The 19628-nt window shown below is 38.7% G+C and overlaps 1 protein-coding gene across 1 annotated transcript in view; it reads right to left on the bottom strand.

The window, feature by feature from the left end:
- The window catches only part of LOC124797781 (anaphase-promoting complex subunit 1), a 349586-nt gene that overhangs the window by 240656 nt on the left and 89302 nt on the right, over nt 1–19628 (bottom strand). Inside the window, exons 8-9 of the mRNA XM_047260813.1 lie at nt 10348–10367; nt 10167–10266 (exon numbers count right to left, since the gene is read on the bottom strand). Of these exons, the coding sequence (XP_047116769.1) occupies nt 10167–10266; nt 10348–10367 (120 nt within the window). The remainder of the gene's footprint in view (nt 1–10166; nt 10267–10347; nt 10368–19628) is intronic.

Below are 19628 nucleotides of genomic sequence, written 5' to 3'. Positions count from 1 at the left end.
TGTATTCAATGCACTCTGCAGAAAAGAAACACCTGTGGGCATTCCTGCACACTGCATCAACAGTAAATTCAAAAGGCATCCTGCTTCGTGAAACATCCTGTAGCTGCTTTGTGCAATGTGGTGGGGTACAGAGAGTGGGGAATCGCTTGCTCGCTCTTCAGTTTGCAGACCTAAGAAGGAGAGAAGCACATGACCACAATCCAGCAACCTACCTTCCCCTCATGCTTCTACTCCCCTCCTCCCCTACCTCAGAGCACCATAAACCCCTTAATACACTTCTATTGTAATTAGACATGGTACACACATTTTGTATTTGTTCTTAATGCAATTTGCTTAATGATAAATATTAACTTTATGTGATTAAAACACAATTTTTAATAGTTTGCAATTTTTCCATCCCTTGCAATGCAGAAACTGTTAGTCCTAGAGAAAACATAAATAGAACTATTTCTGTAGGAAATTAAATTTAGTTTCATTCTGCAATGGGAAACATCTTCACTACATTACAAGCTGCAGTTCTCAAGTTACTCAAGAAAAATGAAGGAACTGACCTTTAAAGGCCTCCCCACCCACTTGCTCTCATACGACAGATGGGGATGTTTAGTATGTTGTTCATAAATATTCTCTCCTCCCACTGCACAACAATCTGAGACTACAGCTTTTTCTCCTTAATTCCTGCACTGGCTGGACTACCAGTTTTCTCTAAGTGGACTTGTTACAGCTATTTGGCCCTCACAATGAAAAAGAATACACAACTATGTAAAAATTTATTCTCTTCTACTTGGTTCACTATTGAATACCATAATGAATACCATAATGTGGTAACATAAACATTTTACATCTAGGAACCAGTGAGTTTCGATTTATTTTATTGTACTCCTGCTTGTATGTTGTGCTTAGAATATTTATTTTCATCTTAATCTCTACTTGCATAATATATGACTGGGAAAGATGCAGCAGCTCTGCCATTTTGTTAATTGCCAGTGCTCTCAAATGCACAGCAAAGTATCAATACAAACAACGTCCGCTGTCTTGTCAAATCTGCCGACAATTGAAACTTCCCTCAAACACAGCAAACACATGCTACATTTAACAAACACATCACCATACACAGTCAGATATTTAACAAACTTAGTAAAGTTTAACAAGTTATTTGATAGTGTAACAGGACCTTTATCCTTGGCAACGGCAAGTTAAGACTCTACAAAAATCCTATTATCATCATGTGACTATTTGGTAAGGCCCTTGTCAGTAACTGTGGAGAGAAATGTGTTTTACAACAACTGCCTCTGCTAAACTTTTAGGATATAGCAGAAATATACTAGGATTCCTATGAACCATGAATCTTGCTGAGATGCAGTGGTCTCTGTGCCTCTATGATACAGACAGCCCTATCATAGGTGAAACAACTACAGAGAGGTATATGTGGAGAGGCTACACAAATGTGTAGTTCCTGAAGCAGTACTCAATGTTTATAGGGGCAACAGTCTGAAGAACTGACTGATCTGTCCTTGCTATGTTGATATCAAACTGCAAACACCTGTTCTGCCCCCCCCCCCCCCCCCCACACGTCCCCTTTCCATGGGGACATGCAGCTCTGCTGTTGGGCTAATGATGATGGTAGTCACTTGAGTAAAATATGCCAGAAGAAGAACAGTTCCCCAACTGGATCTCCAGACAGTGATTATCAGGCAGATGCTATCCATCAGGGAAAAAAAAAAAAAATATGTCGTTCTGAGGGTCGGAGCATGGAATGTTAGATCCTTTAGTAAGGTGAGTTTAAAAAGGGAAATGGATTCACTCAAAATGTGAGTACAGGCTAATAAACACAGAATCAAATAGGGGTCACGCAGGAGTAGGCCTAATAATGAATAAGAAAACAGGAATGCAGATAAGTTACAGTGAACAGCATAGTGAATGCATTATCATACACAAGACATAGACACAAAGTCAACACCTACCACATTAGCACAAATCTATATATGTCTACATGTTCTACAGAAGACGAAGTGATTGAAGGAACATATGATGAGATAAAAGATATTATCCACATGATTGAAAGAGAGGCAAACTAATTGTGATGGAAGAATGTAATTTGAGTGCAGGAAAGGAAAGAGGAGGAATAGTAGTGGGAGAGTTAGGATTGGCAGAAAGGGAAAAACACATAAGCTGCCTGGCAGAAATTTACACAGCATTTCCAACAGGTGGTTTAGGAATCATGAAAGGTAGTTGTATATGTGGAAGAGACCTAAAGGCAACAGAAGGTTTCAGATAAAGAAAGGCAGAAATTTTGAATACAAATTTTAAACTGCAAACCATTTCCAAGAGCAGATGCAGGGTCAAGTCATAATTGATTGGTTATGAACTGCAGATTAAAACTGAAGAAACTGCCAAAAGGGAGGAAATTTAGGAAATGGCACCAGGATAAACTGAAAAAACTGTTTGCGGTGGAGATTTTCAAATGGAGCACGTGAGAAACAGGGGAAAGAAATACAATAGACAACAAATGAGTAGCTTTGAGAGATGAAATAGTAAGAGCAACAGAAGATCAAAAAGGCAAGGCCCAGTAAAAATACTTGACAACAGGATAAAATGTAAAAATGCAATGAACGAAGCATGTGAAACAGAAAATGGATGTCTAAAAACTGAAACTGTTAGAATTTGCAAAATGGCTGGAGGACAAATGCAAGGCTCTACAAACATGCATTGCGAGAGGGAAGATAGATGCTGTCAACAGCAAAAGTAAAGAGGTCTTTGGAGAAAAGAGAAACAGCTGGTGAATACAAGAGCTCAGATGGCATGCCAGTACTAAGTAAAGAAGGGAAAGCTGAAAGATGAAAGAAATATACAAAACAACTATACAAGGAAAACATACTTGAAGACAATATTAACAGAGAAGGAGGAGGATGTAAATGAATATGAATTGGGAAATATGACAGAGCACTAAAATACCTAAGGCGAAACGAGGACCATGGAATAGACAACATTTACTCATAATTATTGAAATCCTTGGGATGTCAGCTTTGACAAAACTATTCTACCTGATTTGTATGATATATGACTACCAAATTAACCTCAAACTTCAAGAAGAATGCAATAGTTACAGTTTTGAAGAAAACAGATGCTGTCAGGTGTGAATTATACCGAACTATCAGTTTAATACACTACACTTGCAAAATACTGGCATGAATTATTTACATAAGTATGGAATAACTGACAGAGGCTGACCATGGGGAAGATCAATTTGAGTTTAGGAAAAATGTAGGAACACATGAGGTAACAGAGACACCACGACTTATTTTAGAAGATAGGCTAAAGGTAAGTAAACCTATATTTATAGGATATGTAGATTTAGAGAAAGTTTTTGACAATGCTGACTGGATTACACTGTTTGAAATTCTGCACATAACAGTCTGGATAAAATACAGAGAATTAAAGTTTATTTGCAACATGTATAGAAACCGGACTGTAGACACACCAATCTAAGGACACAAAACAGAAGCAGTGATAGAGTACAAAGTGAGACAGGGTTGTAAACTACCTGAAGTGTCATTCAATCCATCCACAGATCACGCAGAAAGGGGATCAAGGAGAAACCGGAAAAAGGAAATAAAGTTCAGAGAGAATAAATTAAAACTTTGATGTTTGCTGATGACTTTGTAATTCTTTTGTGGAGGGAAATGGATTGGAAGATCAGTTGAATGGAACTGTTATTTTCTTTGAAATGGATTATAAGATGAACAACAAAATTAAACAAAGTTAATGGAAATAGTCAATTTAAATCAGGCAATGCTGAGGGAATTAAATTAGGAAATGAGACACTAAAAGTATCTGATGATATTTGCTATATGGGCAGCAACATAATGTAATGGCCAAGGAAGATGGGTTATAAAACAGAGTGGCAATAGCAAGAACATCATTTCTGAAAAAAGGAACTATGTTAACATCACAAAATGTGATGGTGCAGAAGAATACTGAGGATTAAAGGAGTAGATCAAATAACTTTTGAGTAGGTTCAGAAACTAACAGAGGAAAACCTCTCTAAATGAAGAGATCAGTTGACAGGATATGACAGGTGGCATCAACGGATTGCCAGTTTTGCAATGGAGGGAAAAGCTGTGGGTAAAAATTGTAGAAAGCGACCACAGCTTGAGTACATTAAGCAGGTTCAAATGGAATAAGTGAAAAGGGTTGCACACGATAGACTAGCTAACAGAGCTGCATCAAACCAGTCTTCATACTGAAACAACCATAACAACAACAACAGCTACAGCAACAATTACATTGTTTCATAATCTGTTGAATCACTTCTCCTCTTTATTTGGGTAATGAGCAGGTGTTGTACTTTGTGTTTGTGCAGAAATGTGTGCATTATCCCACTAACACTTAGTGAAAATTAGCTCCCAGTAACATTTTCTAGTCATTTCAAATACGGTCATTATCCACAGTGGTACTGTTTATGATAGTATAATTAAGTGACATCCAAATGAAATGGATAGAATGATACTCATCATATACAGGAGATGCTGAGTGCCAGACATTCACACACGTGTGTGTGTGTGTGTGTGTGTGTGTGTGTGTGTGTGGGCGCGCACACTCCCACACACACACACACACACACACACACACACACACACACGTTTTGTCTTCAGCTGACAAAGGACTTAGTCCAATAGCTATAACGTCTTTTTCCAATGTGCCTGTCAGCCACTCAACACCTTCATGTGCTGAGTAGCAACCTATCATTTCATATTGTTGTTACTCAATCTCAAATTTTCCAGTCATTTGACATTCAAACGTATATGACTGGGGACAAAAAAGAGGAAAGAAACCACTGTTGATTGTCTGTACTGTCAAATGTGAATGGTATTAGTGTTTGGTAAAGCCCTACCAACAAAGAAATATAAAATTAATATGTTGCTTTTGTACATGTTCCATTACACTTTCACTAATGGCCCACAGCAATAAGGAACTCTGGTTCCAGAAAATTCCACTTGTAAGAGGCCCAGTTGTTGACAACTTCTCTGATTTCTATCCTCATCTTCCAGTGTAATGTTACTTCAACAGATTAGCTGATGTCTCTTGATGAACAAGTCTGCAACCTGACAACTGCTTTTGTATGCTAAGCAATAAATAATTTTAATAGCACAGGCTGCAAACAAACATCTTGAAAGCTCAATATATCAACTACTATCCACAGAACTGCAAACAGCCTTTGGAAGAACAGTTTGTTCTACCATTCCCTTATCATTGTCGCAACTTGTGTTCTGTTCTGTTTGAGATAATATCCATACCTGCACTTATTTAAGTAACTTTGTCTCTCAACTGAATTATTATTATTATTATTTCTTTCCTTTCTCAGACGTTATGTCTGGTTAAAAATGGAAAGTGACGCGGACCTTGATCAAGCGTGACTTCCTTTTAACTGTGTGGTATACGTTACATTGCATTTAGGAACTTCTGGGTAATTGAACATGTATCAATAATTACAGATTTCTGTAATTGTATATATACGTTTGGATGTAGCTGTATTGCGTTGATGTACTGGTGGATATTGTGTGGTATGACTCCTGTAGTTTATAGTACAATTGGTATAATGTCAACTTTATCCGTATGCCACATGTCCTTGACTTCCTCAGCCAGTTGGATATATTTTTCAATTTTTTCTCCTGTTTTCTTCTGTATATTTGTTGTATTGGGTATGGATATTTCGATTAGTTGTGTTAATTTCTTCTTTTTATTGGTGAGTGTGATGTCAGGTTTGTTATATGTTGTTGTTTTATCTGTTATAATGGTTCTGTTCCAGTATAATTTGTATTCATCATTCTCCAGTACATTTTGCGGTGCATACTTGTATCTGGGAACATTTTGTTTTATTAGTTTATGTTGTATGGCAAGTTGTTGATGTATTATTTTCGCTATATTGTCATGTCTTCTGGTGTATTCTGTATTTGCTAGTATTGTACATCCGCTTGTGATGTGATCTACTGTTTCTATTTGTTGTTTGCAAAGTCTGCATTTATCTGTTGTGGTATTGGGATCTTTAATAATATGCTTACTGTAATATCTGGTGTTTATTGTTTGATCCTGTATTGCAATCATGAATCCTTCCATCTCATTGTATATACTGCCTTTTCTTAGCCATGTGTTGGATGCGTCTTCATTGATGTGTGGCTGTGTTAGATGATACGGGTGCTTGCCATGTAGTGTTTTCTTTTTCCAATTTACTTTCTTCGTATCTGTTGATGTTATGTGATCTAAAGGGTTGTAGAATAGGTTATGAAATTGCAATGGTGTAGCCGATGTATGTATATGAGTGATTGCTTTGTGTATTTTGCTAGTTTCTGCTTGTTCTATAAAGAATTTTCTTAAATTGTCTACCTGTCCATCATGTAGGTTTTTTATGTCGATAAATCCCCTTCCTCCTTCCTTTCTGCTTAATGTGAATCTTTCTGTTGCTGAATGTATGTGATGTATTCTATATTTGTGGCATTGTGCTCGTGTAAGTGTATTGAGTGCTTCTAGGTCTGTGTTACTCCATTTCACTACTCCAAATGAGTAGGTCAATATTGGTATGGCATAAGTATTTATAGCTTTTGCCTTGTTTCTTGCTGTCAATTCTGTTTTCAGTATTTTTGTTAGTCTTTGTCTATATTTTTCTTTTGGTTCTTCTTTAATATTTGTATTATCTATTCCTATTTTTTGTCTGTATCCTAGATATTTATAGGCATCTGTTTTTTCCATCGCTTCTATGCAGTCGCTGTGGTTATCCAATATGTAATCTTCTAGTTTAGTGTGTTTTCCCTTGACTATGCTATTTTTCTTACATTTGTCTGTTCCAAAAGCCATATTTATATAATTGCTTTATACTTCTGTTATCTTTAGTAATTGGTTGAGTTGTTGATTTGTTGCTGCCAGTAGTTTTAAATCATCCATGTATAGCAAATGTGTGATTTTGTGTTGGTATGTTCCAGTAATATTACATCCATAATTTGTATTGTTTAGCATGTTGGATAGTGGGTTCAGAGCAAGGCAGAACCAGAAAGGACTTAATGAGTCTCCTTGGTATATTCCACGCTTAATCTGTATTGGCTGTGATGTGATATTATTTGAAATTGTTTGGAAATTAAGTGTGGTTTTCCAATTTTTCATTACTATGTTTAGGAACTGTATCAATTTAGGATCTTCTTTGTATATTTCCAATATTCATAGTAACCATGGGTGGGGTACACTATCAAAAGCTTTTTGGTAATCAATGTATGTGTAGTGTAGCAACCTTTGTTTAGTTTTAGCTTGATATGTCACCTCTGCATCTATTATCAGTTGCTCTTTACATCCTCGTGCTCTTTTGCAACAGCCTTTTTGTTCTTCATTTATAATTTTGTTCTGTGTTGTTGTTTGTTGTTGTTTTCATTCCTAAGACTGGTTTGATGCAGCTCTCCATGCTACTCTATCCTGTGCAAGCTTCTTCATCTCCCAGTACTTACTGCAACCTACATCCTTCTGAATCTGCTTAGTGTATTCATCTCTTGGTCTCCCTCTACGATTTTTACCCTCCACACTGCCCTCCAATGCTAAATTTGTGATCCCTTGATGCCTCAGATCATGTCCTACCAACCGGTCCCTTCTTCTAGTCAAGTTGTGCCACAAACTCCTCTTCTCCCCAATTCTATTCAATACCTCCTCATTAGTTATGTGATCTACCCATCTAATCTTCAGCATTCTTCTGTAGCACCACATTTCAAAAGCTTCTATTCTCTTCTTGTCCGAACTATTTATCGTCTATGTTTCACATCCATACATGGCTACACTCAATACAAATACTTTCAGAAACAATTTCCTGACACTTAAATCTACACTCGATGTTAAATTTCTCTTCTTCAGAAACACTTTCCATGCCATTGCCAGTCTACATTTTATATCCTCTCTACCTCGACCATCATCAGTTATTTTGCTCCCCAAATAGCAAAACTCCTTTACTACTTTAAGTGTCTCATTTCCTAATCGAATTCCCCCAGCATCACCCGAGTAAATTCGGCTACATTCCATTATCCTCGTTTTGCTTTTGTTGATGTTCATCTTATATCCTCCTTTCAAGACACTGTCCATTCCATTGAACTGCTCTTCCAAGTCCTTTGCTGTCTCTGACAAAATTACAATGTCATCGGCGAACCTCAACGTTTTTATTTCTTCTCCATGGACTTTAATACCTACTCCGAATTTTTCTTTTGTTTCCTTTACTGCTTGCTCAATATACAGATTGAATAACATCGGGGAGAGGCTACAACCCTTTCTTACTACCTTCCCAACCGCTGCTTTCCTTTCATACCCCCTCGACTCTTATAACTGCCATCTGGTTTCTGTACAAATTGTAAATACCCTTTCGCTCCCTGTATTTTACACCTGCCACCTTTAGAATTTGAAAGAGAGTATTCCAGTCAACATTGTCAAAAGCTTTCTCTAAATCTACAAATGCTAGAAATGTAGGTTTGCCTTTCCTTAATCTATTTTCTAAGGTAAGTCGTAGGCTCAGTATTGCCTCACGTGTTCCAATATTTTTGCGGAATCCAAACTGATCTTCACTGAGGTCGGCTTCCACCAGTTTTTCCATTCGTCCCTAAAGAATTCGTGTTACTATTTTGCAGCTTTGACTTATTAAACTGATAGTTCGGTAATTTTCACATCTGTCAACACCTGCTTTCTTTGGGATTGGAATTATTATATTCTTCTTGAAGTCTGAGGGTATTTCACCTGTCTCATACATCTTGCTCACCAGATGGTAGAGTTTTGTCAGGACTGGCTCTCCCAAGGCCGTCAGTAGTTCTAATGGAATGTTGTCTACTCCCAGGGCCTTGTTTCGACTCAGGTCTTTCAGTGCTCTTTCAAATTCTTCACGCAGTATCGTATCTCCCATTTCATCCTCATCTACATCCTCTTCCATTTCCATAATATTGTCCTCAAGTATATCGCCCTTGTATAGACCCTCTATATACTCCTTCCACCTTTCTGCTTTCCCTTCTTTGCTTATAACTGGGTTTCCATCAACGCTCTTGATATTCACACAAGTGGCTCTCTTTTCTCCACAGGTCTCTTTAATTTTCCTGTAGGCTGTATCTATCTGACCCCTAGTGAGATAAGCCTCTACATCCTTACATTTGTCCTCCAGCCATACTTGCTTGGCCATTTTGCACCTCCTGTCGATCTCATTTTTGAGACGTTTGTATTCCTTTTTGCCTGCTTCATTTACTGCGTTTTTATATTTTCTCCTTTCTTCAATTAAATTCAATATTTTTTCTGTTACCCAAGGATTTCTACTAGCCTTCGTCTTTGTACCTACTTGATCCTCTGCTGCCTTCACTACTTCATCCCTCAGAGCTACCCATTCCTCTTCTACTGTCTCTCTTTCTCCCATTCCTGTCAATTGTTGCCTTATGCTCTCCCTGAAACTCTGTACAACCTCTGGTTTAGTCAGTTTATCCAGGTCCCATCTTCTTAAATTCCCGCCTTTTTGCAGTTTCTTCAGCTTTAATCTACAGTTCATAACCAATAGATTGTGGTCAGAGTCCACATCTGCCCCTGGAAATGTCTTACAATTTAAAATCTGGTTCCTAAATCTCTGTCTTACCATTATATAATCTATCTGATACCGTCTAGTATCTCCAGGATTATTCCATGTATACAACCTTCTTTTATGATTCTTGAACCAAGTGTTGGCTATGATTAAGTTATGCTCTGTGCAAAATTCTACCAGAAGGCTTCCTCTTTCATTTCTCTCCCCCAGTCCATATTCACCCACTATGTTCCCTTCTCTACCTTTTCCTACTCTCAAATTCCAGTCACCCATACTCTCAAATTCCAGTCATCCATGACTATGTTGAATGTGCCATTAATTTCTGTGTAATGACTGAAGTTAATATTTTGTATATTGTTGGTAGGCATGTTATGGGGTGATATTTTGCTGGGTTTGCTGTGTCTGCTTGATCTTTAGGTTTCAGATAAGTTATTCCATGTGTAAGTGTATCAGGGAATGTGTATGGGTCTGCAATGTAACTGTTAAATAATTTAGTTAGATGTGAATGTGTTATTATTATTATTATTATTATTATTATTGAGATGCTAAATATATCCTCACAATCTTATTTCATATTATTTTAGTAACTACTTACCTTGATTTTTCTGTCCAAACATGTTCAATGCAAAGTTCTGGATACAATGGTTTCGGTACAACATGGTAGTCAGTAGCCTGACTGACTGTCAGTCTTGAGTCTGCAAGAGAGAGGGGGCTACCAGATGGACGACGGACAGAACGGCAAGAAGAGGCTGGTGATAACAGTGCAAATGCCTCACCTGGAGATGCTGCACGGTTCCTGCATGATAAAAAGGCACATTTTTAACTAGTTGTTAAAAATTAAAAATTATCCTTCAAATGACAAGGTTTATCAAGACCACAGTGAAACAATGAGAGTAGTATGTTATTAAAATGTCTAAAATTGGTGCAATGACAATAAAAACAAAAAGGCACAATTGTTCTTGCCTACTCACACTAATCCTACAAATACAAACATCCATATTCTAAAATTATTGATATTGCCTCAATTTAAAGTAGATTCCCGAAAAGCAGAAAGGCTAGCAAAACAGGATCTTGAACAGTAAATTAGGTTATTGTATATGATCAACCACTTACCAAATACACAAGTGAGCCAATCATCTTAGAAATGTACAATAAGGAAAGATCATTTAAAAACAGGAATTTTATTAAAACTTTTATGTACATGTACACACAACAAATAGTTTTTTACAATATGTCACAATGTTATTGAGATGTGTAATTAATATGTCTGCACCTGCTGAATAATTCATAAGACATGGCCAGGCACCACAGACTGGTGTGGGCTGGTGATAGCAATGATGGCTGACTTCGGGCATGTTGCGCTGATATCAGTTGGAACTATCAATACGTTGGGTTTCACAAAGCAGGTCTTACCACTGAGCAGGAATACGAAGTGGTGGTTTGCTTAGCTGATTAGTGACAGTGTAGGGGACCAGGCCTTGAGTTGCACATGGTCACACACTAGGGCAGAAGAACCAGGCCAGGCCCTTTCCTATGATAGAATCCAACAGCAGATGCCCAAGTCTAACCAATGTCTCCATCTATTTAGAAACTTCCCTAACTAGCCAACAAAACATAACTTTCAATGTCCCAGAAAGCATGTTTACTTGGTATCGGAAGAAAAAAATAGTCACAACAATACATAAAACTGGAACTTGTACATTTGCAAATATTCTTCATTAAACCATGCAGTCAATAACATGAAATACATCAACTTGAGGCACATACAGGGTGTCTCTCCTAAGAGTTGTCAAGTGCATTTTCTCTGGTGTTTCAGCAGATATTTGCAATTTCGTTTTTGCGTCGTGTAAATGGAGTCTACATGCCCATTTGATAAAACAGCCTCGCATTAATCTAGTGCAATATTTGTTTTATCAATACACTTTAGTAGGAACAGGAAAAATCTCCTTAATAAATACTCCAGCAGCAACAGCACTGTCCCGGCACACGCTGATTGCTGGATTGCAGTTCATTCCTCATGTTTTAGTCCATGTTAATACTTACTGATAAAACAAATATCAGACTTAACTAATTTGGGACCACTCTATCAAATGGGCGCATCAAATTCCAAATTAAAAAGTGATTTTGGTTGTAATCGGGAAGGTGCTTTATGTTGTTGACACTAGGCATCACATGAAGGACACGGCAAGCATTAATTGTCCAGGCTGACACCATCTACACAATGCAAAAACGAAATTGCAAATATCTGCCAAAACATAACAGAAAATGTGCCTGATGACCCTTAGGAGACACGATCAGTATATGGTGAACCAGAACTCTGCTGACAAACTTTCAGAGGTTATTGAGAGATATCTTCTGTATATTCTGGTATAAGGGGCCTCTGGTGGCTCATTAAAGAGTCATTGCATTTCATATGAGTGAGAATGGCTTGGTCACAGTGGTCCTGGTTCCATGGCCAGCTGAGCTCAGTGAGCAGGTATTACACCAATGTAATTCCTCTCCTGGGGGCATGTGAAGAGCCTAGTTGACGAGATTCTAAGCAATACACACACAGGCTTGGCTGCTGGGATTATCACAGCTGCAGAACAGTACTTCAAAACCCTAGAATTCTGGAGCATGTAAAACAGTCGGTACTGCATTACTATACATGCTGCTGTGATCATGGTGATAACAATTTTGAACAATTTTGTGTGAGGAAAGTTTTACATTTGTTACATGCTGTATTGCACACCGACAGAACAATTTGAACACAAACTGAGCAAAATGTTGTATTTCATCATATGGTTGTTGAATTACTCTCTGTTGTGTACTGTATGTTTTGGTTTCTGCATATTATAGGCATCTTTACTGCTGTAAAGGCATTTTCACAGAAACCAGGGTGATTGTGGTAATAAACTGAAAAAATCATAATCACATTATTACTTTGTAATGAGCCATCAGAGACCATAGGTCTCTTATACCAAAATACTTCAAAGTTATCCTGAACAGACGCGGAGAGTTTGTTGGTGTAGTTCTGGTTCATTCAAATGATTTAATAGTAAAGAAGATTACTCACTGAATAGCAGAAACATTGAGGTGTTGACAGGCACACACCAAACAGAATGAAAACTTTTCTAGGTTTCTGAAGAAATCCCGACACAAACACATTTTGCTGGCTAGACACACAATGCCAGGATTGTAGTTCAGCATGTGGACTGGGGAAAGACTTGTGTCAGTTTGGGTGGGCAGAGGGGAAGAGGTGGGAAGTGAGAAGAGGGACTGGGTTGGATAGTTAACAGCTAAGAGAGAGTCAGCAGGTGTGCTGGCTAGGAAAGCAGAAGGGGCAGTTGGAAGGTGCATTATTTAGGCATGTGATATACAAACCAATGAGGCGCAGCATACAATGGAATGACATGGTGCATGGTGACATGGACTGAGACGAACTGATGAGACAGATAAAGGGGGAAAATGTTGAATAAAGTATGTGGGAACAGAGGATTAGCACAGATTAAGACCAGATGGATTATGGGAGCAGAGGAAGTTATAAGAATAATTCCCATCAACATAATTTAGAAAAGCTGGTGCTAGACGTAAAGTCCAGATAGCACAGGATGTGGAGCAGCTGTTGAATTATATCATGTTGCGCTCAGCTGTGAGTCGTGTTACTGGGTGGTCAACATTGTTATTGGTCATAACCTGGTGGTGGCCATTCATTTTGGTGAACAGGCGCTTGGATGTCGTGATGGAATAAAAACCCGTGCTGTGATTGCAGAAGAGTTGATATATATCATGGCTGCTTTGACAGGTGGTCTAATCGGGCAGGTCTTGCATGTGGGCCTTCCATAGGGTTGACCCCTGTGGCAAGGGGTTGGGAGTGGAGTAGTATAGTGGTCAACCAGGATGTTGAATATGTTGAGGGTGATGGGATACCAATTTAGGTAGGGTGACAAGGGTCTTGGCTGGTGTGTCCCTCATTTCTGGGCATGATGAAAGACAATCAAAGCCCAGGCAAAGGTACGGCTCAGCTGCTCCAGTCCAGGTTAATATTGGGTGCTCCTTTGTAGTCGATACTTGGGAGTGGTTGGAGGATTAGAGGTGTTGACGAGGAAAACTTGTTTGCAGACTGCGTTTAGGGAGATGTGTCTGCTTCTGAAGGCCCTTATGAAACCTTCAGCACAGAGAGCAACAGAACTCTAGTCACTGCAGATACGCCTTCCACAAGTGGCCAGAGCTGTATGGGAGCATTTTTTGGTGTGAAAGGAGTGACAGCTGCCAAATTGCAGGTAGTGTTGGTAGTCAGCGGGTCTAATATGGATGGTATGGATGAACATCAACATAAAATAATAAAAATAAAATAATAAAATAATTTCCACTCTTGGCAGCCAAAATCTCCAACAAATTGCTCTAAGCCTAGCCTCTCATATCAAAAATATAAACTGTTTTCTTCACTGCCTCTCAAACATCTCCACCTCTTTCCCATTGGGATCCCTATTCGTCACTGCTGATTCCACCTCCCTATACACCAACATCCATCACACCCATTGTCTTGCCGCTACCAAACACTTTATCTCCCAACATTCTTCCAACTCCAAACCCACTATCTCATTGTTCATAGACATTACCAACTATATCCTCACACACAACTTATTAAAAAATCCACAGCTCAGTCAAGGGCACCCATGTGGCAGTCTCCTATGCCAACCTGTTTATTGACCATCTATAGGAAACCCTCCTAGCCTCCCAAACCCATGGTTCAAGTTCACTAACATCTTTATAATCTGGACTGAAGGACCAAGGCACTATATCCCTATTCATTCACAATCTGAACACCTTCTTTCCCACCCGCTTCACATGGACCTCTTCAACCCAACAAGCCACTCTCTTAGGCATTGACCTCTACCTTTCTGATGGCTCTACATCAACATTTCTGTTTATTAAGACCACTAACAACCAACAGTGCCTTCATTCTGACAGCTGTCACCCCTTCCACACCAAAAAATCGCTCCCATACAGCCTTAGTCCTTGAGTCCAGATTATAAAGACGTCAGTGACAAGAATTCCCTTTCCCATTCGGCTGAAAGTGTCACACAGGTCTTCACAGACAGGCACTCCCTCCCCCCCCCCCCCCCAACCTAGTCTGCCCTATCCTTTGCTATGCAAATGTTACATAGATCTCTGCCCCTCCCACGTACCATATGTCCCTCCAGATCCTCAAACAACATGCTCTCAGCCTCACTTTCTGCATCCACTTACCCCACCCTCCTCCATGAGGATCCTTTACCAACTCATCAAATTCTCGCCTCTCCTCACATTGAACCCCTCTGAATAACCTACACCATCCATAAATTCAACCCCCGACCAAAGGATTAACCCCCCATCACACGCTATCACCCAGATGCAGCAGCTGAACCACGTTCTTCACCAGGGCTTTGATTTTCAGTCAACATGCCCAGACGAGGGGGACACTCTACCCAAGATCCTTCTGACCCCTTCTAAATTGATATTCTGCTGCCCACTTGATTCAGAATCCTGGTGCATCTCTATGACAGCCCACACTACAAATTCCTTGTCACATGGTCCATATCCTTGTGGAAGACCAAGACGTGCATAATTCACCCACTATAAAATAAATAAAATAAATAAAAAATCTTATTTTAAATATGTTAATTATTCTATCTGTATGATGGTGATTGTGATTGCAATTGTAATTAATATTTTGCTTATCTGGAACGTGGATGTTTAATTATTCGTTATCAGACGCTGGACAATGGCTTTTTCGTAAAGGCAATGTTACTCGTAGTTGACCGTGAAATAAAACTGAAATAATCGGACTTCGTAATTAAATCGTTTCCAAAGACTGCTGCGGTAGGTGCGGACTCATAATCTAAATCTCAATATTACAATAATTTGCCAGCCATGCCAATACGTCGTACAGAGGTGATTGTCTACTAAACATAAAAAAGTTACACAGTTAGTTAAATCAGATATATTCAATGAATAAGCCTACAGTTCATAATCCTACTTACTTTTATAAATATAAATTCTTTACAGAATCGAGTGCCTAGTGTGGTTGCAACTCGCAGTATTCTTCTATAACATGAAATATGGCGTTGTGCCAGACAATAAAATAAAATACGTGCTTCTCGCACCACTTCAACCAGAGCTCTCCCTTTCTTAATCAAACATAAGAGTAACGTAATTGTGCTTTTGTTTTATCAGCGACACAGCGCTGCAGTTGTGTGCCATAGGCTTTATTTATTTGTCACTGATTATTTATTTAATTAATATTTCGCGTTTCCGAGGAAACTCACGCTCGGCATGCAAATGTGCCTTTATATTGCCCCCTGAATTGCGAGGCGAAAGGACACACCTGCAGGCGAGCAATTCACCTAAAGGCACAAGAAAATCTAAGTTATCTACAACTATTTACATGACTTACATTACACATTATACACATTATATACAAAATTTGAATGACGCGGGTGCGCCGTAAAAGTTCTAATGTTGGCAGATAGAGTGCGCGCATGCGCAGAAGCGTCTGTGTAACTGCGGCACTGCCGTTATATCGTACAGTTAGATCACGCGGCACAGTATTGCAGATCATATTGTTCGTGTGCGCGCGTTTTTCAGTCGTTGCACAAAGAAAATATTCAACCAAGATTACATATGAAGACTACATTCTATGACAGGTAACTTAGTTTTAAATTTACAATATTTGTTATAACACAATACAACTTAGATTGTTGAATGTTCTTAGTTACATAGTATTGTTTTGAAATACTTCAAAGAAAAATGTCCGTATTTTTCAGGTGCGTTGACCTATACACATCGTGTCGTTATTACAGTTCATATTCATCCGCTGCACAATAATTTTTTACAGGTTAGTATTGCCGTGGTAAAGTTTTTTGATCACAGTAACATCGTTGTATAACAACGTGATTAATACATAAGCGTGTCCATTTCTCATTTCCATTATAGTCGTAGTGATGCAGTTCGTTGTGACTAAAAGCATTGCTTATTACAGATCAGACGTGACCCGTCGAGTAATTGGTCCACGTGCAGTTCGTTTTTTACATTCCGTGGAAGCTTGGTTGCAGAACCTCGGACGGCACATAGCTGGCGTCGATCCTTGGACAGTCCAGGTACGAGTGTCCGTCACATTTCGAGAACATTTCATTCCCTGAAGTTCCAACCAAAATTCTTCCACCCGTCGTGTTGTTTTCTGGACAGGCACTTTGTGTCCATTTAATCCAGTTAACATCTTGAAGTTGGGTACTGTAGTAATATGACTAGACGAAGCACGAATTATGCACTTCACATTTTCAGTTTTTTGCTGAATATAGCTCACCTAAATGTTCGTAGTTATTAATCAAGGAAATCGTTCATCGCGTTCACATAGATACGCTGCATAATGAATGGCATTAACAGTTTCTTTCACATAGGTTTCCGTGTAGTTGCAGAGTTAGTAATGTTCGTTAATGTCCGTGAACAGTGGTTCACTATGCAATGTCTTTTTGGCACTCGTTTTGTTCAAATTTTTACATAGTAACAGTTACACTATACATCAGTTAAAAAATAAGTAATTATACATACACACGTCACATATTTTCTTAGCATAAACATAATATAGTTGCACATAAACATGTTTACATCATCATTACATCGCTATAGGTTATTACATTGTGTCACATTTGATTACATGAATTGCAGATATTTACATCCTCTTTAGCGGTTTTGCTGGGATATTATCGATGTTTTTTGTGATGTCATCTGAAATTAAGATAGGTTAGACACAACATTCATTACATCAGTAGGCAAGACCAGGCGTTTTCACTACTCAATAAATATTCAAAATAGTAAGAGAGAGAAAATGTTCGATTCCTCGCGTTTTGTGAGTGTGTGTAGAGTGTCTGTGTGGCCTTGACTACTGATAGATGCTTTTCGTGTTGAGAGATGTGCGTCTAATCTATTTCTCAAAGTAAAAGATCGCTTCACAGATGACGTCTGTCAGTTCGTCAGGTGTCACACCAAGTCAGTGGTACCTTCAGTAACAAATGCTCCGTGAAAAATTAATATGTCATCCACTGCTACGTAATCATAAATTTTACTTTAATATTCCGTCTTTCAGGTGGAGGCGCGCGCTGAAAGAAGAGTTCTCCTGTCTTCAACTGCGTCACTGGAACCGCCGAAATGAAAATTTCTATACTACCTATTATCTGTGTTGTAACAACAGAGTTTTTCGAGTTGCTCAGCAATATTTTGATGGGTATGACTTTGACATTATTCAGCATGAAATGCTCTAAGATCTCGGTGTGCGTATAGCCCAATAATTTTGTTAGTTCTAGGATGTTGTAACAGATACGCACCAGGATGCGGTATGTTAACAATTATATAAGGTCCTTCATAGAGCAGACGCCACTTAGCGTTGCGTCGCTTGAGTGCTACAGATTTATGATGAGCACGAAGTAGCACAAGCATTCCTACCTCGAATTTTTGTTTTCTTTTTATTATGTTTCTGTGATGTTTGTTTCGTATTTGTGCGTGATGTGTCAATGTAGTCAATACTTCTTTTATTTTCTGTTCAGGTGTGATTTCCTTGTCTGACAACTTAGGTAATGGTTCTATCCACTGATTGTTCTGTTTGCAATTGAACATGATCTCGTTAGGTGTGTAATTCGTATCGTAAATATTTAAGTTATTGTGTACGTCTTCGAAAAGACTTAGGTAGGACACCCAATTAGTATGTTTTGATGAAATATAGGTCCTCATGAATCGATTTAATTCTCGGAAAAGTCTCTCAGTCGCGTTACACTGTGGACTAAACCTCGAAATAAATATACTTTTAATGTTATTGTCCTTCAAGAAATTTCTCCATTTGTACCCAGAGTAGTATGCTGCACCTGTATCTAGGATAATAGTAGTTGGAATCCCACCTACTACACCAGTAGTAGATGCTAAAACAATTTCATTTGTGTTTAAACGACATTGTGTACTATCTTGTAAAAGTTCATCTGATATATTGTCATTGTGGTTGTATCTTATAAATAAAACAGGTAGTTTTTGTTTAGAATTACTCGGCATATCATTATTCTGTTGTTCAAGTGTGGTGTCAAATAACTGATTAACATTGAAGTCGACCCCCAAGAATTCTTCAGCCACGACCTGGGGCAAAGTAGTGACTGTTTCTAGTTTGTTGGATTATCATTTGTACTAGGTACTGACACAGATTGAGGTTGTGCATCAGGTGTCATTTCTATTATATTCACATTCGGATATTGCCTATTATGATCTCCAAACTTTTGCGGTTGTTGTTGCTGTTGCGCATTATAACTTACCTGTCGGTCGTAAGGTATGCTCCAATTTTGTCCTGGTGGCTGCTGTGGTAAAGCAGAGTTTGAATGAAAGTACTGATCGTTACGAGTCCAACCTTGATGCTGTCTTGGCTCGTAGTTATTATTATTTCTATTTCTGTTTGTGTTTTTGTTATTACCTTTGTATCCGTTGTTACCGTTGTAGTTATTACCGCGGTGCCTTTTGTATGGATTGCCGCATGAAATGTTATTACTGTTGTAACTATTGTTTGTATTGGAATACGCGTGTTGATTTTGATTTCCGTACTGAGACGGCATGTGAGTTTGCTGTTTCTGTTGTACCGCGTATCCAACTGTGGGCGCGCCAGAATTGTGTTGGCAAGCCTGCATGTTTTGCATACCACTAGTGTAAACATTGTGGCTGCTGTTTTGCCGCGCGAAGCGCTGATCTTCAAGTAACATGTCAACCGAATCTAAAGCTGTTAAAAAATAATCTGAATCGTCATCCGGGATATGTAGAAGTTTTTCCTTATTGTTGAAAGGCAATTTGGCCTTCAACGCTCGGAGTATATCACGCGTTGCGACTGGTTCGTCTAAAAAATGTCCCATGTTCAAGTATTTTTCAAAATATCTGCGTAAGTTACCATTTTTACTGTTAAAAGTTTCAGGTTCTAAAATTTGTCTTCTGAGTCGCTCCTGGACGGATTGCGACCAGAATTTGTTCAGAAAAGCACGCTCAAACTCACTGTACGTGGTACATACGTCAG

Source organism: Schistocerca piceifrons, chromosome 1 (genome assembly GCF_021461385.2).
Source record: "Schistocerca piceifrons isolate TAMUIC-IGC-003096 chromosome 1, iqSchPice1.1, whole genome shotgun sequence".
NCBI lineage: Eukaryota > Metazoa > Arthropoda > Insecta > Orthoptera > Acrididae > Schistocerca > Schistocerca piceifrons.
The sequence above is the reverse complement of the archived record's forward strand: the minus strand, read 5'-3'. Positions and strand labels throughout refer to the sequence as shown.